This window comes from Saccostrea cucullata, unplaced genomic scaffold (assembly GCF_032062105.1).
Source record: "Saccostrea cucullata isolate Sc308-1 unplaced genomic scaffold, CSIRO_AGI_Scuc_v1 ctg376, whole genome shotgun sequence".
Taxonomy (NCBI): domain Eukaryota; kingdom Metazoa; phylum Mollusca; class Bivalvia; order Ostreida; family Ostreidae; genus Saccostrea; species Saccostrea cuccullata.
In genome coordinates, this window is record NW_026933720.1 from 284,125 (window position 1) to 312,102 (window position 27,978).

Sequence of the window (27,978 nt, forward strand, 5' to 3'; positions counted from 1 at the left end):
AGGACTTATAGAACAGACACAGAGATATTGTAGACATAGGAGGACTTATAGAACAGACACAGAGATACTGTAGACATTGGAGGACTTATAGAACAGACAGAGACACTGTAGATATTGGAGGACTTGTACAACAGACACAGATACAGTGCAGAAGTTTGTAGCAATAATTAACACCGGAAGTAGTCAGAAAATGCATATTTTTGCAATTTTGAGCAGGTTATTGGGTTGATCAAGTCATTGGAAGCATCGAAACTCATTTTCCATGATAGAAGTGATAGGAACTCAACACCCATTGATTGCACTAAAATTTCAATAAGCCAATTTATGTACATGTACAGTATAAAAGTCATGTCTTACATTATAAACACTTACTAGAAAGAAATTCTGGTTATTCACCATTAGGTCCAACACACCTAATTTATTAAGTTCCATGCATCTTTCACAATAAAACCTCTATTTCTGCAAACAGGTAGAGCAGCAGCTCCAATATGTCAATGCAAAAGCTCAAAATTAAGATCTCAGGAGTTAAATTTAGCATCTGTTAGGCTGAGTATGGGCGAGTTGAAGTATTGGCTTTTACAGTGTAAAATATTTTGACTTAATATTGTTTTATATACAAGTTAAGAACAAATGTTACAAACAAAAAGATGGATGCCTGGATTGGTATATATTTCTGGGCCTATTTTTGTTGCAAATGATACAACTAATAATTTTCCAAAATATTAAGAAATTGTAAACCTTCTGTGATGTTCAAAATTCTACCTTTCTGCAGCCATCCTTATTCATCTATACAAATATTTTTCATTTCGCATTCCATTTTTGTGTAAATATGAATGAAATTTTTAAAACTACGCGGTTAAACTTGTTCAGTTTACTCGCTGAAACATGGTTCAGGTTGTTATTTTCAATTTTTCTGACAGAAGTTTGTTTGTATCATCTGTCCTTAAGTACCAGTAAATCAGAAAGAAAACCTACTGAATATTTCCCACATAGTAATTTTCCAAGTAGACAAATTGCATGTCTTTTTTCTGTTGCAAATTATGCACCAATTCACTGTAAGTACTCTGTGGCTCAAGTAAACGATTTGCCAATATTTTAGTCTATACTTGGTATGATCATGATGAATGAATAATAATGGTCCTATTAATGGAGAATACCAAGTCCTTAGTACTATTTCCAAAAAGTATGTTTTATTCATTCCATTATTTTTTTCCAACCACTGTTCACAATAATACCGGTATATTGCATGTTCCAAGAAATAATTACAGAATTCCTTTTAAAATAAATCTTCAGTGTATGATATGAAAATGTGCAAAATTCTCCACCTCTTCAACATGAAAGAAAACACAAGACTATATAATAATGACAATTTAATGAAACTTTTTATTTATATATATATTTTGTTCATGTAGTTATATCCTGTTTTTGGCATTTCATGCTTCTTTAAATGAAAACAAGATATTTAATTTTTGACAAGAGCTAAAAATGCTCTGACCATTCTTTAATACAAATAGCAATCCAAATTTCCCCCCATCATATTCTGAACTTAAAACATAACAACTGTATCATAATTGATTCTCTCTCTCTCCCCATCTCTCTCTCAAAATTTTTAAAAAATCATTTCATAAGAATTCACACCAGACAATGATTTTAATATATGTTGCCAAATAAAAATTCCTTTAAAAAAATTAACCTTGTTTTCAGTAAAAATCTGATTATGCAAGACAGAAATCCAATGAAGTACAATAAAACCTTTTGGACCATCACAATCATTGTAAAAATAGCCAGTAAAAGAAATATTAAAACTCTGACAACACTGACATTTCACTTTTAATATGTTCATTCTCAGAATAAATACTTTTATCATGTTCCACTTATACTCTAAAACATGGAATCACTGCATCAGCTCAAACTTACTTTTATCAAGTTTATAAATGCTCAAGTCTGTGTCTGATCAAAAATATTACAAATCCCATTGCTGAATGCAAGTAATGCTTACTTATCTGCCCCTACCTCCATAGGCCACTATCATTTCATACTTGAAAGCTTATGAATTAATCATCTTTAGTATTTCCCTCTTGTTTTAAAATTATATACATGTAAATGCATTTTAACTTTAATAGTTTCATATCACCACTTGTTGTCTTTGACAGACATGATAAATACCTGGTAAAATCTGAGCTCTACACTCAGTAAACAATTGGTCAGTATCTGGACAAGGGCCTTCAAGTGACACAGTTATGGAATACAGTGATACAGTGGCATTATTTTATCAGAAAAGACCTGGATGACAGTGGAGAAAAAAAGAGCAGGTTTTGCAGTATAACCATTCAAAAAATCTCTCTCTTAAAACACAGAAATGTTACACATTTCCCTTATTTCTAATTATAAACAAATGACTTGGCTGTACAATAGAAGTATTTACAATTTGTCAAAACATCACGTGTTTTAATTAAACAATCAGCAGCAGTCTGCGTGTAACACCTCTCTAAGTCTCATATGACTAGTATAAAAAGTCAGTACCCAACATATACTGGTGCTCCCATACAAGAGGACCAGTTAACAACATGTCACCACCAAAGTTACTGTCATTTAAAACAGAAATAACACTATCTGTCAAAATAATATTTTTATGTCAATTAAATATTTTTTCAATGTTTTTTTTCTTTTATAATTCAAGATACAGTTCTTGTTTAACAATAATATTAACATTGCATTAATGAAATAGAATTTCACAACATTTTTTGAAAATTTTGAAATTTGCAAATTATTATTATACATTCTTTAATAACAAATACCAGCTGTTTCAGTCTTCAAAATTACAAATCTAACAAAAAATCTCGAGTTACATTATGAACAAAACCTTTCTATGCACACAGCAAAACTTGACAGGGAACTGACCACTAAATATTACTAATCTGAACAGTTTGAGACTGATATGAATGCTTTAGCCAAATAAAATTGCATTTTAAGCTCATTGAACCCGGAAAACACAGCCCTATTGTGTCTGATCGTGAGGCATTCCACCCTCGGACCTCCGTCTGTGACTCTACGGACCGTCGTCATGACTTCCATCGGGAAGCGAACTACAATGGGGTTTTGTAGTTCTGTCTCGATCACTTGTTTTATTGGAATCTGTGACTTGTGAAATGTATCCTCTTTATAATGCCACCATGAATGAGGCCCATCGAAGAACAGAACTCAGAAATGAAAACAACACAGAATCACTAGCATCAATGAATCACTACTGGACTTTGCTGTACAATTACACCGACCATGGGTGAATCGTCTGAACGCTCTGTCACTGTCCTAGCGTGTCCAGGAGTGGGTTCTGTTCCCCCACTGCTAGACGTCAATGTAAACGGAAAGCCTGCACCAGGCCAGCTCTGTTGAGTGTATTGACCATACTGTTGGGGATAGCCCTGTAATTGCATATTCATTGAAGGGTCTATATTGGCATGTGAGTGGTGCCCTGCCTGCACCATATCTACAGACATGCCAGAGGCAGGGAAACCCGTCCTTGTCCCATACACAACCTGTTCTGAGGACACGGGCCCACTCAGTAAAACACTCTGAGGGGGCCCCACAAGATTAGGTGGCACCGAGGCATTCATTGACGGAGGAGACTGGGCGGTCACCGCGTGGTGGTGGTGAGGGTGAGAGGAATGGTGTCTATGGCCAGACATGTGTACATGAGAAGAGGTGGCACTGTTGCCATGGTGACCAGATGATTGTCCTTGACCGGCCTCTGGAGGCCAGGATTGTTGTGGGTACTGAGACCGAGTCCCTCCTGCTGTGCTTCCCACTTGACTCCCACCAGGACTCTCACACTCCATTGTGGGGTACTGGGTCCCCCCTCCATGGTGGGCGGAGTGTGAGTGCACATGGAGGTGTGAGTGATGCTGGTGTGTGGGATCTGAGCGCGCTCGACCACTAGAGGAAGCACCAACTGAAACAAACAATGTTCGATTTACTACATTTTTAATGTAACAAGTAATAAAGTATTTAAAATATTGACTTTTGAATCACAAAAACTTGAAAGGAATAAATTACTGTTACATATTACTGAAGTTCATTTCTAATTTCGTTACATATTACTGAAGTTCATTTCTAATTTCGTTAAACATTAAATTTACATTTAAAAATAGTATTGGATAGTCTTACTGGTGTCATGGCATGAAAATTTTTTTTGTTATTTTTCCTTTATAAATTTAAACCTTTGACAAAATTTATTAGTGGAGCAAATCACCTGAAATTAAGCAAACACCCATGTGCTTGTACTGAAATAGTCCATCACAGAGGTTGTTAAATTTTGAATTTTGTAATTCCATAAATTTTGAATTTTTGTGACCTGCCTACCCAAAATGGATGTTATTGATAGTTTTATAACAATTTATCCATAAGATGAATATTATTATGCAGAGAATTTCAACTTTTATCACAGAAAAATTCAAGTAATTCATAAACATGATCATGATAAGGCCAGCATTTTTTTATTTTTAGGTTTACAAACCCGCCGCTCAAGTTTTTGAATTTTCAGAAAAAAAAATAAAATTGAGAAAAACAGAATTTTTTCTTTCCGATGTCAAATTTTATTTCAAATTTACGAACTCGTACTTCCGGTTTTAAATGAACATGGCGGGTAATGAAGGGAGATTTGTGTCAAGTCCATAGCAGCACTAAAGCTTGGTTTAATGTAAATATTTATCGATAGGAGTGCCATTCAAAACGTTTCCCCCGTTCAGAGAACAATAAAATGCTGACGACTTTGTTGCAAAGTGACAATTTATCCAAAATAACTGTCTGTAATTGTAAATATTATTAAAACTGCAGAGAATTTCATAACTTTCATCACACAAAAATTCAAGTAATTCAATATGTCAACTATTTAAAAACAAGAATATATAAATATATACAGGCATATAGTATCGTTTATGGCAGCCAGAAAAATTATTTTACACTTAATTGAAAAAATTCCACCCCATCCCTCAATACACCTTGGGAATACTCCCTGTCTGTTTTATGAAAGGAATTATTACTTTTATAGTTCTCGAGTATATTAATATTTTAGAATAATTTCTACCTAACAAACATTAAAAACAAAAATGAAGATATATTAAAAGAGATTTTAAAAATTGATTTTTTTTAAAAAAATCTGTATTTGTTGTCCAACATCAAAAGATTTATATCACTGTATAACTTTGTAACCCTTATGTGTCCAGTGGCAAGAATAGGAAGCATAAAAAAGAAGCAAAAATTAATGTAGAAAATTCGATAATGTATCCAAAATATAATTTTTTTTTTTTTTTTATTTCCTCCTCCTACGGGACTTTTTCATTCTGATGTTCGTAAACCTAAAAATAAAAAAATGCTGGCCTAAAGAACAAATTATTCTTTTATTACCTTCAGTATACTACCAAAAAAAATTATATAATAACTATTAATTTTGGAAACAGAACATTTGCATTATAATCTTAAAATTATTTTTTGGGAATAAATCGTAAAAATTGTAGTTAAATGGGGAGAGTAGGCAGGTCTGCTTCACCCAAATTAGGTCTTCTATCCATTACCATATTAACATTTGCAGGGACAAAATCTCAAAACACAGACTTTGCTTTCCCATCATGCCTGGTCTTTTGACAGACTATTTCAGAGTATGTAATTCAAGGTTTGACAGCCACTGCTACATGTGAATGATTCCTCAAGCTCAGAAAGTCTTTATAAATCAAACAAGGACCATCTTTATAGACTTTGAGATCTGGACATCCAGCAGACCGACTGTCACACCTACTTATCTTATCTACAGTAAAAAGTAGAAACAGGTGTAGACACAAACCATTATCTTCTTTTACCTGACGGAGAGGCTACCCCTTGCTGCTCTATGGCGGGCGAGTTAGATGCACTATTTGGCGTATTTGTACTTTCATCAGTAGTCTTTTTGAAAAAGTTGTGTTGTAAAGCATAATACGGTGTAATGCGAACTTTGGGGTCAAACTCTAACATTCGGAATATGAGATCTTTGAACTTAAGATAGTCGGCGACTGAATGGCCAGGTTCTCCCGCCCTACGTCCACCCGGCCCGCCCGTCTCAGCACCAATCACGTCATGAAGCTTCCTCGTGCCAGGAGCCTTGTACTAAAAAAAAATAAAATAAAAGCACAATTAGTACTGTTAGCAAACTCTGGAGAATATCAACTTCTCTTTGACATTCACTATTAACCTTGTAAAATATTATTATCTTAAAACTTAAGCTCCACAGATACAATTCTTTACAGATTATTTTTCAAGGATAATGAAAAAGTGTCATATACCTGAGAAAAGTTAACTAATCTATAGATGAGTAAAATATGCTATCTACACTGGTCCCTACCTTTTTGCCATCCTTTGGTTTTTTACAGACATAAGTTCCATCTGGTAACTGTTCAAAGTACTTCCTGGCTTTGACTGGCACCTGGTCTAGGATGTGCTTTGGGGGCATTCCCAGAACCTCCACAATCTTCATCATCTGGTCATACTACAATCAACAAATATTCTGTCATTTCCCTTGACCATTATCTAATTATCCAACATGTCTAACTAGGAGTGTCAGTGTCAAACTGCTGGATTAGCTCCCTTTGACTGTTGCCACAAGCTTGCAACATTGGAAATTTTAATATTTTATTAAAGTATAAACTTTCTACAACTCTGTTTACACAATGTGTTACCTAGAAATGTTTATTGCAAGCAAATTAGAGCAGCTGTATTGTATAACAATCAATATAATTTTTCTTGGAAGAGAAAGATTACTGTGAAGTGGACTGAATACCAAGAATTTGCCAATCTACCTCGGGATCTTCTCTTAGTGGCCTTTATCTGTACTCACCTCGTTTGACCCCGCAAACAATGGTTCTCCAGTGTGCATCTCCACCAGTATGCAGCCTAAGGACCACATGTCTATAGCCAGGTCATAGGGAATGCCTAGTAACACCTCGGGGGACCGGTAAAACCGACTCTGTATGTACTGGTAGATCTGTCACAAAAAGAACAAGCATAAGTACATGTATGATTACCCTCTGCAATGATTAAAGATATTTTACTTGATTTTAAATCAAACTGGGTGCTAAAATACAAGGGTTTATTCATTTCTTCTTTAAGCATATATATTTACATTCAACCCTTTTCATCACTTTTACTTGAGTTTTTAAACGATGATCTTCCTTAACTTACTCGTTGTCCGAGCTGGCATGAACTCCCAAAGTCCACAATCTTGATTGCACTTCGTTTAGGATTACACAGTAATATATTTTCTGGTTTAAGATCACAGTGAATGATGTTGAGTTCAGGGGTTGCCAGGAACAACAGAGCTGTGCACAGCTGTTGAGCAAACTTGCGAGTCAGATTTAGAGACACGCCCCTAAAGTTTGTGTTCCGCAGAAGGTCATACAGATTATACGATAATAGTTCAAACACTAGACACAAATGATTTCGGAACATAAAATGTCTCTTGAGTTTGACTGAAAAAAAAGAAGAGAAAAATTCTATTAATTTTTAATATATAAAAAAAATTAAGTGTTGTATCAAATAGAAATAAATGTTCATAATACAATACTTCTACAAACATGACTAATAATAACAATAAAATCAATAAAAATTTAAATATAAGGTACAATAAGGTTATCATTATGTTATGGTAATGTGACTTGTAATTCCCCTTCCTGTACAGTAACATCGGGACACCTATCTATTTGTTAATTTCCTACCAATCAAACGTTTGTTTTTCTTTGTTACCTGTTGGTTCTGTTTATTTACTTTCTTCCTCATGTTTCAAAATAAGGACTTAAATTTGAAACAAAACTGTGCATCAATAAATTTCACTTTGTTATTTCCATTTTCCCTGAATGTCCCCTATCATCTGATTGAGATATATGCATCTATTCTAGTATTCTACATTTGATTTCTCCTAATTTTTGTGTTACATATGTACAACTTATTTACTGGACCAAGGTGAATCTGATCCACATTATGATTTCCTTTTAACTTTAGCATCGACACATATTTCCTTTTACTCTAGCATCTATTTTAATAAAATCTTAGCATTTAAGCCATTTCTTATTTTTAAAAAAACTTTTCTTTTTCATCATCAAATGTTGACTTTTGAAGGCTGATTACATACATACTATTCTGACCTTATTTTGTTGCATTACCTATACTATTTTGTCCTGATTATGATCTTACCTATATAATACTTGTTTTCTTTGTCATGTTTATTCATTAGCTCCAGAAGCTTGACTTCTATCTGGGCCTGGTTAAGGAATGGCTTTTTGTTTTTAATGATTTTGATGGCTACATGTTCTTGGTCACCGTGATCATAAGCCTTCACAACCTACAATACAGTTATGATAGTTAACAAATATATAGACAAAATACAGAAATTAATTAGACTTCATTACTTACAATTCAGTAATGACCAAAAAAAAATTTTAAAAAAATTTCTGGTATACCAATCAGTAAAATTACATGGTTGCGCAATATTCAAGGTATACTCCCATGGTTTTCTGGTGTATAAAATAACAATAAATTGTACTTTTTATAAACAGATCTAACATGGTTCTGCTAATGAAAAAAAGTTTATTCAGTACAGTCGAGCTCTCACTTCATGTCATTAGAACAGTGCAGGTCACAGGTATTAATAATGAATGACAACGAGATGACTAAACAAATATAATCAAGGTAAAGCCGGGGAACTTTCCACTCTATACTAAATATACGTCAAAATGATCGACTGAGAAAAAGTTACACAAGTCTCAGACGATGACAGGTTGGTGCTACTGTTTGAATTTTTGCTTAAATGACCAATTTAAAGTTCTCATCAGATCAAGGCCAATTATCAGAACAATTACAGGATTTCTCCACCGTGGCTTAAAGAAAGATACAATTATTGCCATAGAACTGGGTTTTTAATTCAATTATGTGTGCAAGTGTGTGAGATTTTATCAGGGCAGGGCCAATATAAAAGCTTTTCTTCTGAACCCTTATCTACAGCTAACAAATATTGAATTTTTGTTCTCATATTAATGGAGATTCTGTAGATAATGATTTTTTCCCAACGTTGATGTATTTGCCTGATATTTTGGAGTACACACAAGAAACATGTTGAAACAGCACAAATTGACTGCGTCTATAAGCATGATAAATATAGTTTATCTGGATGGTAATAACTCCTCTTGACAATCGTCTTAGGTAGACTTTTAATTCTGTGACCTTTGGCCCTTTAAATCAAAGATTTTCTCTCCATCTTTGACACTCAGGTCAGTGCAAGGAACCCCGCTTCTTTGCACCCTAGCAACACTTCAAACATGTACAGAGCATCTTGCAGGGGGCACTACAGGGGGGCTGAGACAAGAAAGTGCAAGCATGCACATGTTATACACCAACTGCACATAATCTTATTGAACATGTCCCAACAGTTTCTGGACTATAACAATGCAAACAATCAAAAAAATTAAATCAAATATAAGAATAAAAATATATTTTAAATATCTTTTTATGCATTTTTCCTGACCCTCAAAATTTGTCAGGGCAATCTCTGTCACAATTAGGTGTAAAATTCTTTCCTTGAGCTACAGACAGTTAGGTATTGCTGTTCTGATTTAACATTTCTTGAGAAGCCAGAAATAGGCCTTGGTTGTGAGAGTGTTTGGGCAGATGTGGGTTGACCTCGGCTATTGTTTGGTGCATGAGGCCTTCCCTCACCTGTTGCTGGTCAATGTTTCCTTTGTAATGATCAACAGGTGATCGCCACTTTTATTTCTCAGTTACCTTTCATATTAAAAGTCAACGCATCTCACTAAAAGTCACTAGCCATGCTAGATCAATATACAGCAAGTCCACATGCTTTACTTCAATCTCTCTTGCATGTGTATTACAGACCAACCATCAATACTTCTATACATTGATTTCTTGGTCGAGATTTCTTGAAGAATCTATTTTTTCTTTCTTTTGTCCAAGAGGATTTACCATTATGGCTTGCAGGTGTTGACTAGACTATGAACCCAGACAAAACAACGATTAACGACAGTGACCAATCACGGCCTTTGCTACGTCACGTATTGATTATTGTGGAGCGGACCTGTGATGTAATCACGCCCTGCTGCCTCATCAACCCACGTCGTCCTCTCTATACTTCTACATACCAGTCTCTACGAACCAGACTGTCTTTGTCTCACATCATCAACTACTTCTTAACTTATAAATTACACTGCTCTAAGATTTACGTAGTCTATTATGGGGGAAATGTTATTTGGGTACATCAACTCAATGAACTTGTAAATAAATCTGTTCTTAAGACTTTCTTAGTCTAATGGGGGAAATGTGTGGGTATATCAATTCTCTAATTTGTAAATAACACTTCTCTAACTCAGTCTAAGGTTTACTAACGTCTAATGGGGGAAATATAGTGTGGGTATTACTATTACTACATAAAACTAATGGGTATACATTCTTTTCATTCTTCATGTTTTTTGATTCTTATATCCTTTGCTTACAAGACAAATCCTTTTTATCAGTTCCTTTTAAATGAAATCTAACAAGCTTTTCAATTATTTTGTAAAATTAACCTGCTCATATATTACTTTCAAGTGTAAGTAAAAAGTTCTACATAATTGTCAAAATCAGCAAGAAGCTCTAAGACTGATAACATATATCTGTAACATCTCCACAATTTCAGTATAATCTTCCAACATGCAGCGGTGCACTTCTTTTGTAATTTGGAATTACAGGTTCCAGAGCAGGCAAACTTATGATAAATTAGTCAATACTGGATCACATTACTGTTAAACATTTCAAGAAGCTCCAACCCAGACTACCAATGACGTCACAGAGCTAATGTATTCAAGCCGTTTTACTGCATCAGATATTGAATAAAACACTTTCCTCTCAAAAAATATAACTTCTGCTGCAAATTATAATGCAGACAGAGATGTCAAACCAGAGCTGTTTCCTTATCATTCGGAATGTGAAACAGGATTTCAAAAATATCACAAAGATGTGCCCTGAAGTTCTATAGCAGCACAGAGGCAGAACCATTCCTATGTACAGACAGTTGGACTGCCGAGTTACTCAGACTGGAATTCACATTTGTTTTCATTCAGTAATTGCCAACAAAAGATTGTTGTAGTAAACAAACTAAACTTGAGAGGACACTGAAATACCTTAGTATACATGTATGTATACTTATATTTTCATATTCCCATGATCTGTTTATTTAATGTGTCTAATCACTCTAATGTTTTAATGTCTCGCTACAAAATGATATGCAGTAGATATTTCCCTGACCATTTGATACACAGTACATATTTACCTGACCAAATGAACCTTTGCCAATGAGGGAATCGATTTCGTAACGTTCCAGCCATTTTTCGCCGGGATTGACAATGTAATCGTGGTTGGGGTCATCGTAACCGTCGTTGTAAACGTTGACCTTGCCCTTTTTATGGCTACTCTCGTCTCCTTGACCCTGGGCCACTTTCCTCTTCTTTTTTGCATAGTACACCTAAAACAGTATAAAATACAATAAAATACAAGTTGAACTTGTGACTGGAAACAGTGAAGACCTGTCATGTACAACTACAAACAACAAACAGTTACAACCAACATCAAAGTATTACCTTTGAAAATACAGGTAATATAATAATTCATAAACTTCACTACTTTCATCCTTACTTGTATTACATGTATACAAGCTATTTAAAATGACTGAAATGGTACCATCAACATGATCTATATAAATGTAAGACTGGCAATTCTCAAACAGACTGGCAATCTCAAGCCAATAAAGCCAATTTACACAGACTATTTACCTCCTCCTGTGGCACATTAAAGTCCAACTGAATCACAGACAACGGCATAACAAAACACTCTCTCTGTAGCAAGTAAATGTTCTGTTTGATCTCCGCAACACTATCAGAGTCTTAGTACATCTTCAGTACATACATACAATGGTCCCTGTATCACTCAAATCAACCCATATTCAAACCTCTTACAAACCACTAACAAACTGTTCAAGTCATGCTGAATCACAAAATGGCTCGAAATCAGAAAATTCTTGAACCATCAATGAAGAAAAATTTGTCAGCTCAGCAGAAAGTCCAACTGCTGGGCCTGAAAGGTCATAGGTCACCCAACAGGTGCCAGAATACAGGTGTGACAAAAACAACAACAAAAGACGTCTCCCCCTCTCAGTCATCAAAGGAGGGAGCAGTCCCTGATCTCCAACTGCTGGCTAATTTGTTTCACTACTCAGTTGAGTGGCCAGCCGATGACTGCTGGGATACACAAAGTAAAGGGGATACACCTTGAAGTTCAAAGCTGTATGATAGATGTTACATACATCAAACAGCCAGGTGAAGGGTGTAGTTAGCACAGTGTGGCCAGGTTTTCACTTTCTGTTGGTATAGATACTTAATTCTAACACCTTCCTAATCTTTAGAACTTGTAATCTATGAAATGTAAGGATCACTAATGACAAACCACAACCATTTATCTTGCTTATGTAATAAAGGGTCATCACGAAGGCCTCCAAATATCAAACAACTCCAGCATGATTTACTGTGTCTTATGTTATAACTGTACTTATCCAAATTTTCAAGATGCATCTACTAATAACAATGACCCTTGTTCTGAAGTCACATTTGAATATCCTACAGCAAAAGCATTTTAACAATATTCCAATTTTATTATGTAAGCAGGGCCCTCTAGAATAGATATAGATGGAGTTCATAGAATTACTATTATAAAACTAACAATGTCATATTCTAAGGCCGAAATGTTTTAAAACATATTATTATTTTTGTATATCAAAAATGTGAAATTTTACCCTCCGAAATACCCTAAAAGTTTTTATTACATTTTCATTTTTTGGGTTACAATCATAGAGTGACATATAATTTTTACCAACAATACACAGAACTAATACATCATAAATGTACAGGATACCTTTACTTTATAAATCTTTATTAACAAACTTTCTTGTTATTACATACTATATGTTCTGGCAGCCTTTCTGCATTCATTGAACAGTTTTGAAAATAGAAATTTTAGCCCTGCAAAATAAAATTTTTTCCTGCTACAGCAAATGCATTTTAACCTACCCTAATTTTTTTAAGCAGGGCCCTCAGAATAGATATAGAAGAGTATATTTTCTATAAAACTAACAATGTCCTAATAGAACGGTGAGGCTATAGACACCCAAGTGTCATCCAAAACATCCAAAGGCAGATTTCTCAATGAATAAGCAGTTCCACTTAAAAGCTTTTTACTGCAGTCCCTATTTTGTTTTCCCCTTCAATTTTTCATCAAGTAATTCAATACAACTCCCTTACAACGTATTCTATGGTCAAATTCAGAGTTTCATATGAGACACATAATATTTGGCCAATAGAGAAATAGACTTACCTCATTTATATGTTTGTATGTCTTGATGAGATCGACGCTGAGTTTACGGAGTGGTGCCGTACTGGGTTCACGGAAGGAGACGGGAATGCGGTTCTGCATGGCCACCACCTCCTGTTGCTGAAGGTCGGCCATGATGTCTAACTGGTCAGTGCCAGCTATCCTATGGTAAAGCAGCCCTGCCTCTCCAGCATGGCGAGCCTTCGACAGCTGACCTACAAAACACAGTCAACACTCAATAAAACTGGCAATGTCACTAAATAAAAACAGATTTTGTTTAAATTTAATTGTTTTCTAATAATAAACTAGATTAATTCTCATTAACACTATAAATACAAATTCTTGGAAAATTCTAATTAAAACATCTGATTCTTGCCTAAATCATTTAAAAACAACAGAAGGTGATGATGAAAACCACCTTTCTCCATCTCACCCCATACAGTACAGGATAAATTTAGCCCGGCTCTGTTTAGCTGATATCTTAAGCTTCTTATGGATTGATAATTATAACTTATTGATCAGACCTATAATTACTATGTGTCTACTCCTCCTCACAACTTGACACTTCCTCATTCAATGTAAAATATCATCAAACCAATATTACATTGTTACAGAAATAACAGAAATAATATTTTAATCAACACAGAACTTATAAGGGGCTTCATGTTATGGTATTAATATTTCATGCTGGAGTCCTCCCTGTAGCTCAATGGATACAGTGTGTCTATAAAGTTAATACCAAAGACCTGAGGGGGACAGTCTGGTCACCTGGTGAAGGGGTCAGCGTACAGTACGGACCTAAAGAATCAGTGATCTGTAGTAGTAGTAGAGTGGTCAATTGGCCGGACTAATAAAGGTTATCCCCTGCTGTGACCGTCTGTCTGACCAACAGCTGGTATTGTACAGATATACAGTGTGTCTGATGAGTGAAATGATGGACCCTTCCTATGGACTAGTTACAGAGTACAGTGTTTTACAAATGACAAATAATGACACTGTCTGGTGATGTACAACACAGTACTGAGATTTACTTTGTCATCAGTACGCAGTATTGAGGAAGTGGGGAAGTGTAACCTGATGACACAGTGACCTATGTCTAGCAGGATCAATCTAGTTCTGTCTGATGATTACATAAAACACACATCTAGAAAAATTTACTTTTGTTTTGTAAAACTATTCTACTAGCAATTCAAATAACAGTTGATGTAGGATCTCCACAGGTAAACATAACCCTGAGAATCGTGTGACAGACATGGAAGCCTGTAGTTCATCTACCTCTGATACGTATAGACAACTCAGACAAATGAATCAGCTGGACATCCCACAATACAAACCGCCTCCCCAGGGAACCAATCACAGAAATGACCCACCAGCATTGTTTTCACTTACTGAGTCACCTCAATTATCATCATTACTCAAGGCCTGTCAAATTCTCCTGTCCAACCAGACCATCCATCAAGTTAGGAATGTGAAGACAACCTCTAATACACAGATTTCATCATGTATCGGTCCAGGCTTAGGTTTTATTTGTTTTGTTTATGCGTCATTCAATACTAGTCTCATTCAACTTGGCTCCAAAACAATAATCTAGTTCCCGTCTAATCCCATTCCGTATATGTAATGTATAGATTTTCCCATTCTAATTTATATGGACTTTGTCAATCACTAAGAGTTGTAAATTTCATTAATACTATCAATTTTCACTTACTTTGAATTTGCAGAGAAATTCCACCATATTAATAAATGTATATTCATGCCCAAATTTGTAAACCTATATTAAATACCCACAATGACTTGTTTCTAAATACAAGCATGCTAAAACATGTTGTAAAGTTTTCCCACAATTTCAAGTAGCAATGCCATGTGAAAATTTGAACAACAATCATGGTTAAAGGTATATTGACTCAGAATAATCAATTAAAAGCATTTTTAATGATGCTCTTTAAAAGCTTTTCCGACAGGGATTTTTAATTTTGGGGTTAATCAATACTGACATACAGGAAGTGGCAAGAAAAAACAAAACAGCAAAGCATGGTGGGAAATATTGCTGCCCCTAAATGCTGGGAAAAAAGTGTGGGTTTGTAGAACACTCAATATCTGATCAATAAAGAATCTGCAGCCCTGTGGCAGAACAGCATAGCTCATTAATTATGTATCAATAGAGTACCTGGACTTAATTAGAAGGCCCCGGTTTGTTATCAGAGACACTACCCAGGCTCTCTGTTTATTTAATCATCTTAGGGTAGAAAAATCATGAGAATCAATTTTTTCCCAGAACAGATAGATTTTCAAAAGAAATTCTTTACTTTTTTAAAATAAAAAAAAACTATAATTAGAGAAGCAATTTCTGTTAGAAGTAAAAATGCATTGAGTTGCTTTCATGCAGCTATTTTTAGTGCACAGATTCTGAATCACTGGCTTCTGAGCGGGGTTTTTTCGGTCGTTAATATTTTGTGTCAAAAGCACGGATGAGCTGGCTTCTTGAACACAAAGTACCAAACAACCAAAAAATGTGTCATCTTTGGGTTATCTAGGTGACAGGAAATGTCTCAATGTTGTAAGAATTTCACAAGGATGAACACAAACAAATAAATGAATCAGCTACCGCAAAAAAAAGTCCAAAATATGAAAACATTTCCCATCAAAGCGGCTTGAAGTCGACTTGTGGTCTAGACTCTCTGCCATCCACCTGTATCAGAATAATGGGCAGGTATAGAGCACCTGCTGGTAGTTCACCTGAACTGCATGCTCAGTAAATAAATGACAGGTAACAATTAAAAGACTCACCTACAAATTCTACTGTCCAAGTCATAGAGTGTCTACACACACAGAAAATTATATCAACAAATTCTGTCCCATAAAGGATGCTTAAACCACATACATCTGTTGCATTAAGAACTCAACACCAACCAAGCTGAACCTTGAACTAACACATCTGAATAGCTGAATAATATTTGCATTAATTATATACCTATGTCAAGTCTATCTAGATAATCCAATCCCTCTCTACCTGTGGGATGACAGAGAAATTTAGGAATTTCTCTTTAATCTTACGGGGCCCTACATCTTTCCCTCTTCTCTGTGTAGTAGGATGTTTTGATTTCTCCCTTTTCCTTCTTAAAAATCTGAATGACATTTTGTTTGTTCTTTCCCTATTATTTAATCTTCCTTTAATTACATCACAACAATAGAAGTCTTCCTCATCTTAAGATCTTCATGTGCTAAGGCTTACTGCCTGCTTCCTTCTTTCTTGCAATTTTTTTTTTTTGTCAACATTTAAATGATTTACAGTATTTAAAATAATAGTCATAAAATTAGACTTTACAAACTGTAATTATTTTCATTCATGAATCTACTTATGATTTTCGAGCCCTGTACAGTATGAAGAGTTATTTTGAGCTTGATTTAACGAGTCCACAATTTGAAGTGGTTTAATGCCGATTTCCCGTAATAGCTCTGGCACCCATCCCTAACAGCCTCAGCAACAGAAGTGAGGGGGCGGTATCTATGTTTAGCCTTCAGTGTGTGAAGTATCCGAGAGCCTGTTTCGTTATATTGACAGGTAAGAAACATCATTGATGAAGACAATCCTGCCAGCAACATAAAATGCTCGCAATATTATTGATATTTCTCCACTACTCTGTTCTAACAAGCATGCTATGTACATCAGCTGACTTTTGTTTTCATCACATGACCAGAGAAGTATTCATAAATCTTCAGCCAATCAGGGGATGGGTTATGTTCACTGACCCAGTTGTTGCCAGGCATTGTTGCTATTAATAGCCAGATAGAGTTCCTGGCTTGTATGTCATGTGATCAGAGTTATTTCAGGTCATTCAGGGTTGAAGGTGATTATGCACTGCAAAATGAGGCCACCTACAGGTGATCTGCTAATGTCAGGCAGGTAAATACACTAAGATATGTATTTACTTGTAATCTCTTAAATAGCCGATTACACAACAGAAATGGTCCGTTTTGTTTATTCAGATCTACGTCTTGTCTATTGATAAAAGGCTACAGAACAGTGCAAGTTTTGACTTGCTGTTTCACAGGTAAGATAAACCTGAGGATTTCACAGAAACATAAGTATAAGCTTGATTTCTAAATTCTAAGATCAAGGGCACTACTTCCTTGGATAGACTATATTTAAAGCCATTGTAGCTAGTGACAAAGAGGAGGGAAAAACTTCCTGAATAAGATGCCGGAATTCCTTGCATTCATTTGGTTTTCAGAAAACAATCCTGGCATACCTATATGATAAGTGTGAACAATGACTGGGTGAAAGTTTCTCGCTTGAGCGAAGAGTAGTTATGCTGTCCTGCAAAACACCTGAGCAGAGAGGTCTACACTAATAATTACTCAGTAAATGTGTATTTATACAACCTGGCAGAGTCCAGGTATAGGACCTGTGGTCATTTTTGTACATGTCATGACCAACAAATAACCCCAGGACGAAAGGACAATTTCATAAGCCACGACTCGTCAATGGTCATGATGGGACCATTTTCTGAGCCATTATACCATCAATATAATTAACCGTACATTTAAAGATAGCAGAGCTTCAAAAACAAAACTCTGATTAACAGAAGTACAAATGTACTGCAAAACCTTTTGCTGAACCAACTCAAAACTATCATGTTTCCCCCCAGTGTACTGAGATTAGGTGTACCTAGAGGTACCATTTCATGTAGTCTTGTCATTCAGTCTTAAACACAGGCCCTTATCACATCTCCTAATGAATGTAGATTCACTTGTGGGTAACCAGACGCAACAGAACTTGATAAACTTTAAAACTTTTGTCAATGGGACTTGACACTGCAGTGATATATGAAGAACCTGTACATCTCCGATTACTTACTCAAGTAAATATACTCCCTTTCAATGGATAATTCTTGTGTCAGGCTGATATATATTTCCAGTGATAGGTCATGTAAAAAATTTACTTTTTCAAAACATCTTGCTCCACAAAAGAAACCATCATCAGAAATTATTATCCCAAAAGAGTACAGTGGCCTACAATTGAAATTGATAACGTGCAACTAGAAAACCCTGTCCAAGACAATCAAATCTCAAACCTTTACTCAAAAATGAACAAATATTTGCATACATATATCCTGTTATTATTCAGACTTTCAATTAATATGCACATGTACACAAAAGTTTTAAATTACAAAGTATTTTTCACATGTATCAAGTATTAGTGATCTACATTTCAGTCTTGATTGACTGATGGAATTTATTCAAACTTAGAACCATTCATTATCTGTCATTCTTGATCTCTATATATAATCAATCAATTTTTCATCAAAGGTATAATTTTTAATCAATAATGAATACTTCTGTTTGAAATTTCAAATAGGCAATGAGGTATGACTTTGATCAATGTAAGTTTCAAAATTAATTTTAATACATATCAATTTCTCAAGTTCATTTAATAGAATTATTTAAAAGAAAATGTAAAGAAGGGTTTAAAATTTTGGTTCAATTAAATAAATTGTTTATCATTAACACCCCTACCCAATATTTTTTAGAGTACCCTCACACACCACGAAAGGTTTAGTAGGTACAAAATTAGGTCAGATACGAGGCCAATAATTCATAACAAGGGGAATTTCCCCTAATCCTAGGGATTAATGGACAGTATTAATTTGATTAATTCATTTGTAGGTTGTGTACTCAGTCTCTGTACCACTTGCCCTCACTGAGATACCCAGTTCTACCCCGTGATGAATTAGCGAGTCTAATCATCCGACATTAAAGTCGAGCTCTGTGATCGGTCTCTTCTCCAGCCAGAGACCTGCAGGAATCGGCCGATCAATACAACATGTTGTGTCAGAGGAACACAAGGTTCAGATAACCATGGAAACCCATCAGTTTTGTCAATATCATGGCTCGGTCTAAATCTCTCTCAATTTAACATGTGCTCTGGGCCAAAAGTAATTCATCATTAGAGAAATAGCTGCCTCATCAACCTACATGTAGGACTTGTCAAGTCATTAGAAGAATCTGCTTACATCATGTTTGTTATATAATCTAGAAAACTGCTAATTTAGTAATTATCTAACTTCCTTTGTTATCAATGATATTACATGTATTACCATTTATGAAACCCTCTTTAAAGGTTGCTATTTACTTAAATCAGAGTTGGTTCAGTACAAAACTCTTCCTAAAGAGACAAAACAATTTCAAGCAAAGCATGTCTAAGTTCTCTTAATTTCTTAAGGAAATTTTAGTTTTGTTTGTTTTTCTTTATGATTAATATGTAGTTATTGGTCATCCAGGCTTACAAAATGACATCCTGTCCCCTTGCATCATTAGCCCTGTTGCCCAACATTAAATCATCTTAGGTCTCAGTTCAGGGTCATTTAAGGACAGTCACAGCGACTGTTTATAACTTGTACATATCTAACTAAGACTTGGGTACTCTGCACATTGAATACTAACGTTTTAGTCGTATGGCCTGGGTGTAATATTCTTGCTCCTGCTTCAACCAATGACTCCTAGTCAAAACTAAACGATCATCCAACGCACCCGTATCCATGGTAATTTCCACTCTTTTCAGGACCATCCACCTTAATTTTTGTCCATCATTCCCTTTGCACAGAGAAGTTCTCGCATAAAAGCAAGGATGCAGTTACGAGAATCCAGTGACATAATCACATGTAAACACTAAGTGGTGTGAACACACTTCAGTTTTCAATCAATCAAAATTTCATAAAAAATGAATTTTCATATAAAAATTAAAGTTTTCTGGTTACAGAGTATATTGCACAACATATTTAGTTTGTCTGTGTGTCACCATTATGACAGGATGAGAGTCTGGTAATTTGACAGCAGTTGACTGGTAAGCTAAAAATCGACACAATTAGGTGCAGAGAAGCCTGAATCATAGTCTCCAGCTGATGCTGGCGACAGGTTGCTGTCCTCCGAGAGAACCATACTGTTGTTTGTGACACTGTACAATAACAACAATCTCTGTCAAATCCAGGCTGTATTATAACTGTGTCAAAGCAGAAGCTTGGGAGGATGACCTAATCACTTCTATAAATACTGAAGTCTGTCGTTTATCACTGCAGCAGTAGCATCAGTCACCATGTGAACTAAGGTAACCTTAATTCATGCTTCCTGTCTGACGATAGCTTTACTACTTGTGCGTTCACGCTTTTAAGTTTACAGGTGTCATTTCCCACACACACAGTTATGATAAAAGCCTCCCTTTAAATTGGGATCAGGCACGAAAACTCTGTCCTCACCCTCCGACAAGATTGAGGATACGGGATGTATTATGCAGTCTGGAACATCTCTTGCTCCCAACATCCAATGACAAATACTCCATAATTGGCTGACAATTCATCTCTGCTTCAGGGCAATGCAGGATTTAAACCAATCCAAACACAGCTTACATCCACAATATGGCACACTTCTCTGTCTGGTCAATATGTAATGAAGTCTACCTACATAATACAAATGGGGCCATCCTAGGGAACAACTGTCACACATTCACTTTCTCTTTTAAAAATTCTGCATTTTTATGAACGTTTAGGAAAAATAAATAGGATTTATGACTCACAGCAAGGAAGTTATCATAATAGTATGAAAATTAAGCCCCTTGTAACTGATTTTCTGGATTTGGCTGAATGGCTGTTTGAACCCTCCCCTGGCCTCTTACATAACACACTGGGGAGAAAATGTGATTCTGATCAGCTGTTTAAGAAATATACACAGTCTATATTCTGTAACAGAAGAATGCCAGGAATTCTATTCCACAGCTGCCTTATCTATCAAATTCTAATCCCTTTTTTCTGTTTCAGAGCTCATTCATAAAAATTGGATTGAATGGTAGAGGAATTAGGTTCAAAGTGCGCTTTCATATTTTCACGGGTTCTAACAAGTACAAATGACACAATCATTTCCACAGCACACTTCCTTATCTATGAGGTACCAATTTTCAAAATTTTCATTCAAGTAGAAAGTCTTAATTTAATAAATTATGAAAACAAAATTTTCCCCTTATTTTAATTTTTTCTTTCTCCAAAAATACCTAAGGATCTTTTTCGCATCTTTAAAAATTTGTTAAATGGTTTAAAAGATGACAAATGTGTATCACAAGAAATATGATTCATTAATATGATTAACACTTTAATTTCATTTTCCTTCTTTAAAATTGGGGGAAAATCAAAAGTGCACATTGTACATCTTTTCTTTTTTTTTTTATAAAAGTAGTCAAAACACTTATCATGAACATAAATTGTAAAACATGAACATCTAGTACATAAAATTAAACTTTAACCTGACTTGCTGTGCTATTAAACATGTTTTTATTTGAAGTACATTTTTGGTTGACCCTTTTTCCAAAGCCTGAGAAAGAAGAAATATTTGCCTAATCTGCAATTTAAAATTTATCAAATTTATCTACATTATGTGTTGATTAAAAATTTTGAAGTAAATTTTATTTTGATTAAAAAAAAGTTACATTTTTCAGTCTACGCGAAAGTTTAAAATTTTTACAGGACAAAATGTCTGGTAAAAATAAAATCTTTACCAGACCAAACAATTTTTTACCAGACCAACTTTTTTTCCTTTAAATCCATACATCATTATGATACTGAGATTGAGAGGGTGGGTGGGATGGGGTTAATTCTCACTGTGAAATTTAACCTTAAATAAATTCAGAGTGAAATGGACAAGTTAACTATTTATAATTTTCCTTTGTAAAAGGTATCTATTTATACAATTGCATGCATTTTTTCTTCATATTTGACTTATACAACATAAACTATATCAAAGATTTTCTTAAAATTAATATTCACTTTCAATGCATATTTATTTTTCCTGAAACAATTCATTATGGTTACTCAAGTTCAATGATCATTTGAAAATAATTTCCCAACCGAATCTACATATGAGCTATCTAAATATTTTCCCAACCAAATCTACGTATGAGCTATCTAAAGATCTCTACTCTTTGACAGAGGAAATTCGAATTAGAGTAAAAACGATCATGACAGGGTTGTAATACATAAAAATTTATCAGGTACTACTGCTAGATTGGTCAAATAAAGGATATTTTTGGGGAATTTGACCATGTGTATCTCTTAATTTAGATTTATTTGGCCTTATTTTTTATCGGACATTTGGTTCTGTAAACTGAATTTTTTTACCGACCCGACCTAAATTTTACCGGTAAAAACCAACGGTCCGGTGACTTTCGCATAGACTGATTTTTTTCACAAGCAACTCAAATTCTGATATTTCAAACATTTTCCTAAAAATTGTTTTTTAAAATCAATTAACTTCAGTCCCAGAATCAACTAGTGCTAATTGTAACGGGAACCGTTACAGATGTTCCCCAAACACTCCCCAACTCCCTTTTGGTGCCATATTCCCTGTAAGCCTTCTCAAATAAGACAACATATGTGCATTTTTGACTTTAACAAAGTTTTCCAAAAAGGATACCAATCATATTCAAATTTTAACATTGCACGCGTGCCCATGTGAATGCACGTGCGTAATGATCCTATAAACTTGTCTACACTTTCTATATATTTAAATATACTTTATATTAACGCATTTAGCCCAAAAGTATTAAAAATCACTCATTCAAGTGTATTTTTAATTTCACTCGTTCCAAATGCACGCACGTGCATGCACGTGCATGATGACCATACGTTCTTGTAAGAGGCCCCTATATCTATCTATGTTCTAAATCCCATCCTGTTTGGTTGAAAACCAAGGGAATTATAGCCATTTCAAGTTTCAACCAATCAGATTGCAGCACACATGCATCCACGTGATTTCAAGATTTTTTTTCTAAATCATATTGTAGAATATAATAATGCATGACTATGTTTTAAATTTAAAAGCATTTCGTCAAAAAACAAAGGAGATATAGCAATTTAAAGTTTCCGCCAATCAGATTGCAGCACACGTGCATGCGCGTGATTTCTTGAAATTTTTTGTATATCCTATTGCAGGATATCCTAATGCATGACTATGTTTCAAATTTCAAAGCATTTCGTCAAAAAACAAAGGAGATATAGCCATTTAAAGTTTCAGCCAATCAGATTGCAGCGCACGTGCATGCGCGTGATTTCATGAAATTTTTCCATATTATATTGTAGGATATCCTAATTCATGACAATGTTTAAAATTTCAAAGCATTTCGTCAAAAAACAGAAGAGATATTGAGATTTTTGTTTCAGCCAATCAGAGCAAGGCGCACATGCATGCGCGTGAGTTCGTGCTAATTTGACAGTGTCATATTATTAACACTATTAATATATCCTTATGTAATGAGTTTCAAAGCATTTAATTTCATCAAAAAATATAAAAGTTATGGCCATATTAAGTATATCAGTCATTTCACGCGCACGCACGTGCATGCGAATGCGCGCAAAATGACCTTCGTTCCGCACACCTACACTACACACCTATTAACCCTAAAAAGGTTTTAACTTAGTTGGGTGAACAGTTTCTGAGAACACTCGCAGACAAAAAAGGTACCGGAGAACAAAGAAGAAAAAAAAGAATAATAAGAAGAAGAAACCGAGTAAAAACAATATGTTCCCAAACTCCGTTTGGGGAACATAATTTATTTTATCTATGAGCTGCTCACACCCTAGCTATTTGTACAGTTGCTCTCATATCAATTGAGTAGCCCGTGTGGCGTAGTGGTTAGAGAGTGTGCTATAGAGTCGCGAAGTCAGGAGTTGATCCTTACGTTGCGGGTTCGAATCCCACTGTGGGACATGGAGACCGGTCCTTCGCATGACACCGTATAAACCAAGGTCCCCTGTCACAGAAGCTGCTGGCACGATAAAGATGCCTCACTGCTCAATGACCCTGAGTGCCGAGTATAGGACAAAATTTGTAGCTCTCCACTGGCAAGTGGTGGTGTCTCAATATTAGTGCTGTGCAATATTACCGGTTAACCCGTGTTTCCCGATTTTGTTCTTCACAATAAGTATCGCGGTATTTTTTTGTGAATACCGTTCGGGTTCGATATGCTATAAATTGTTATAAAAAGAGTTATTTGCCCTTTTCAAGGTAAAATATGGCGGCAAGTGACGTGAAGTGTGATCAGAAACCAGAGACATGTCTCTGTCAGAAACGAAAAGATGACAACTGTTACACCTTCATGTTAAAGCTGAATCTGCATATTACAGTTTGATTCCTGAAATTGTGCCACAAAAAACTTAGCTTGCCACTTGCGTGGACACAACGTGATCAGGCAATTGCAATATCAACTCGAGAATACATGTAATTTGAGTTTGTGTTTTCATTTAACATTGATGAAAAGCAAAATTATGAAAAATTTTATATTGTGATATATTGCAATACAAAATATAATATTGCAATATATCGCGATAAAATGTTTCAGTCGCGATACCCAGCACTACTCAATATGAGTGAAAAATTCTGGAGAGGGACGTTAATCAACATACGATCAATCAATCATATCACTTGACCATAAATGAAGCAGAAATTTACCAAAATTAATCCAAGCCTTAACAGATGCTACAGGACCCCTCAGTCATGGCACAGTTAATAGCGTATTTGCTTTAGAGTTGTTCCTTACACTGCAGGTTCGAATCCATTGTGTTACGAGACGAGTCTCTTGGATGAGAGTCAGAGACTGTCTAAACTGAAGTTCTGTGTTGCTGTAGTTGCCTGCAGAAAAAAGATCCTTCACTGCTCAACAGTCATGTCAAGTACAGGTCTAAATTTGTAGCCCCCAATGGCAAGTGGTGGCATCTCAATACGAGTGAAAAATTCTCCAAGGGATAATGCCAATCATTGAATTCAGCAAATCCATGCTTAAACTCTCTCTACACTCATGTACATACTACAGCCTTTTATACTTATAAACATAAAAATGATGACAACACATTAAATGTATACTGCAAAATTCAATGTACGGCCACAATTAATAAATTGTTGGTTTGGCATTGCCTATTTAGTCTTTAGTTTATATGTTTGGGAAGGTGGGTAAGGAATTTTGTTTTTAATTTCAATTTCAGAAATATGACACATATTATTAGTATCATTATCCGGGCATCATGGCTTCCTGATAGTCTAATAACATCCGCAGCCCAAATTCCCAGTTTTGTCATTGATCTTCAAATCCTAAAATTTTGTGTGACGCAGTGGTTAGAGCATCTGCTCTAGAGTCGCGAAGTAAGGAGTTGATCCTTACATCACGGGTTTGAATCCCACTGTGTGACATGGAGATTGGTCAAACCAAGGTCTAGTCTCACTGTAGGTGCTGGCACAAAAAAGTTCCCTCAATGGCCCTAAGTGCCAACTACTGGACAAAATGTGCAGCTCTCCATTGGAAAGTGGTGGCATCTCCATATGAGTGAAAAATTCTTGAGAGAGATATTGACAACACACAATCAGTCACTTAAAATTTTTTAACCTTTAGGCCATGGGTGGGCTGTTTTTATTTTTTATTTTTTTTTATTTTTTCCATTTTGCAGATTTTTTATTAAGACCAATTAAGATGAAGAAAAGCAGAAATAAAAAAAATTGGGGCGGTGGTAAAAAATTAGGCGGGCAGGGATGAGAATTTAAGACTATTTTTATTATGGCCTTAGTATGTACATACAAGAATGCATGGTATTCAAAATTGCTGACATTAATGCTTGTATTCATGATACACATTTATTCAACATCAATTAAAGGTAACTAAAAATCTTACTCTTCAAATCTTATATGAATTTTGAGAACTATACTTCCACCAATCAACAAACATCTACACTGTTGTATCTAAACTAAACATTATTGATATCAAGTATTATGTGTTTAGGGGATGTTTACAAATGCATTGAATGTTTTCAATAAAGAAAATTAAAAACAGTCGACAGGTTTCATAAAAACAATATCAATCCAAATAAACAAATACATTTACTTTTAGGTCATTATGATTTATCATATATCCAATACTACAGTGTTTACAGAGTTACCGTCCCTGGCAATGGCCAACTGTAAACAGATAGCGATTACATTTTAATGTTCCCAATTTTATTATTATTCATTTTTAAAAAAAAATCTTTTTTACATTTTACATGCTTTAGAAAACTCTATATTCTCTAAGATATACTTCAAAATCAAGGGAGAATCCCCATATCCAAGTTTTGTACATGTGTCCAGGAAAGCTCCAAAACATGTCTGGACCAAGTCAGGGGCGTTTGAATCTTACCTGTACAAATTTCTCACATAAAACACTCTTTAATCTTCTACTATATTTATCAAATGAACAAATGAAAATAATTCTTAAAAACTCAAGAGCAAAGTTGTAAAAGGAAATCAAGAAAATACTAAGGAGTCCAATTTTGACAGCTGGGGACGAGCACATGTGGGAACCCGAATGAATGACACTGAAAACAAATTCAAATTTCTTCTCTAGGAGAGGGGGGAAGTATTAAATTATCAATCACTTACCTTTCAATTGACTTCTTCTGAATTCTGAATAAAATGTGTAGACATTTGGGCTCCCAAACCTTTAAATTTCAACATTCAAATGTGTACACTAGAATTTTGACCTCCTCGATGATCAAGGCAACGCGGAATGGCGCGCATTTACAACATTTGAATTTTTAGAAAGATAGAAACAATTCATTGTAACTAAAATCACAACATCAACTTTCATACACTGATGTTACATATTGGGTAATTCTGTTTATTTTAAATACACATTTTTTCACTTTTTCTTCATAAATTATGATCGGCAAATCTCGTATTTCAAAATGGCGGACACACCGACAACAAGCGAAAGCGCGTTCTATATTTAGAAGAGAATACCTGTGACGTCAGAAGAGGCACAAAGAGGAAGTTAAAATTTTGTAAAAGACTTTAAAATATTTTTAGTGTAATTTTTTCTTTTCCGTGTATGATTGACCACAAAAACGATATCACGACCGAGAAAAAATAAATAGAAAAGGGTTAAAAAATATTTGACAAAGATGTCATAATTGTTTGGGAGAGAAATAAATATATTCCCTTAGTACCAAAACTTATGTTTTTCTCTATTTTTAGAATGGTGCTTCCACAATTCCATATAAGGAAGATGTCGGAAACAAGGAAAAATTAACTTTGAGAAAAGCAACATCAATGAATTTTGTGTTATTTCAATGGCATGCTGAACACTCTATAGATTATATTGATCAATAGATTTTACTTTGCTTCAAAATAGGCCTATCTGCTGATAACATATGTCATCTTTGAGTTTCTTTGATGAGGGCCTCCACTTCATGTACATGATGCAACCTTTTTTTCCTATCAAAAATCACGGGAAAACTTTTTATTTATTTAACTTTATATAAAAAAAAAATTAATGTAAAGTTTCTTTTTATTCAGGTTTTCCCGATAGTATATTTACGTGCATGTACTGTACATATTATTTTTTAAAAAATTAAAATGTGTAGATTTAAGAGACAAAAAAAAAAAATTTGATCTCTTTTTTTTAAATTACAATCATTTATGTTGTAAAAGTTCAGGAATTTGATATTTGGATCATATATTGCAGAACGAATTGAAAAGGATTATTAT

The 27,978-nt window shown here is 34.8% G+C and overlaps 1 protein-coding gene and 1 long non-coding RNA gene across 5 annotated transcripts; one reads left to right on the forward strand and one right to left on the reverse strand.

Annotated features, from left to right (window-relative positions):
• Nucleotides 1–1,353: 1,353 nt before the first annotated feature.
• Nucleotides 1,354–27,094, reverse strand: LOC134239066 (dual specificity tyrosine-phosphorylation-regulated kinase 1A-like). Of its 4 annotated transcripts, none has more exons than XM_062721222.1 (9): nucleotides 26,872–27,094; nucleotides 13,432–13,643; nucleotides 11,339–11,530; nucleotides 8,215–8,362; nucleotides 7,207–7,493; nucleotides 6,863–7,009; nucleotides 6,371–6,514; nucleotides 5,853–6,135; nucleotides 1,354–3,949 (listed from the first exon to the last, which is right to left on the reverse strand). In XM_062721222.1, the coding sequence occupies exons 2-9, from the start codon at nucleotides 13,561–13,563 to the stop codon at nucleotides 3,234–3,236; spliced, it is 2,049 nt and encodes a 682-aa protein (XP_062577206.1). In that variant the 5' UTR covers nucleotides 13,564–13,643; nucleotides 26,872–27,094; the 3' UTR covers nucleotides 1,354–3,233. The 4 variants fall into 4 exon arrangements, with proteins under 4 accessions (XP_062577206.1, XP_062577204.1, XP_062577207.1 ...); XM_062721220.1 differs by lacking the exon at nucleotides 26,872–27,094 and adding an exon at nucleotides 19,873–20,733; XM_062721223.1 differs by lacking the exon at nucleotides 26,872–27,094 and adding an exon at nucleotides 16,400–16,524.
• On the forward strand, nucleotides 16,660–27,952 carry LOC134239068 (uncharacterized). Its single transcript, XR_009986142.1, has 3 exons — nucleotides 16,660–17,480; nucleotides 21,240–21,366; nucleotides 27,466–27,952. It is a non-coding gene; the product is annotated as an uncharacterized LOC134239068 (long non-coding RNA).
• The last annotated feature ends 26 nt before the right edge of the window (nucleotides 27,953–27,978 follow it).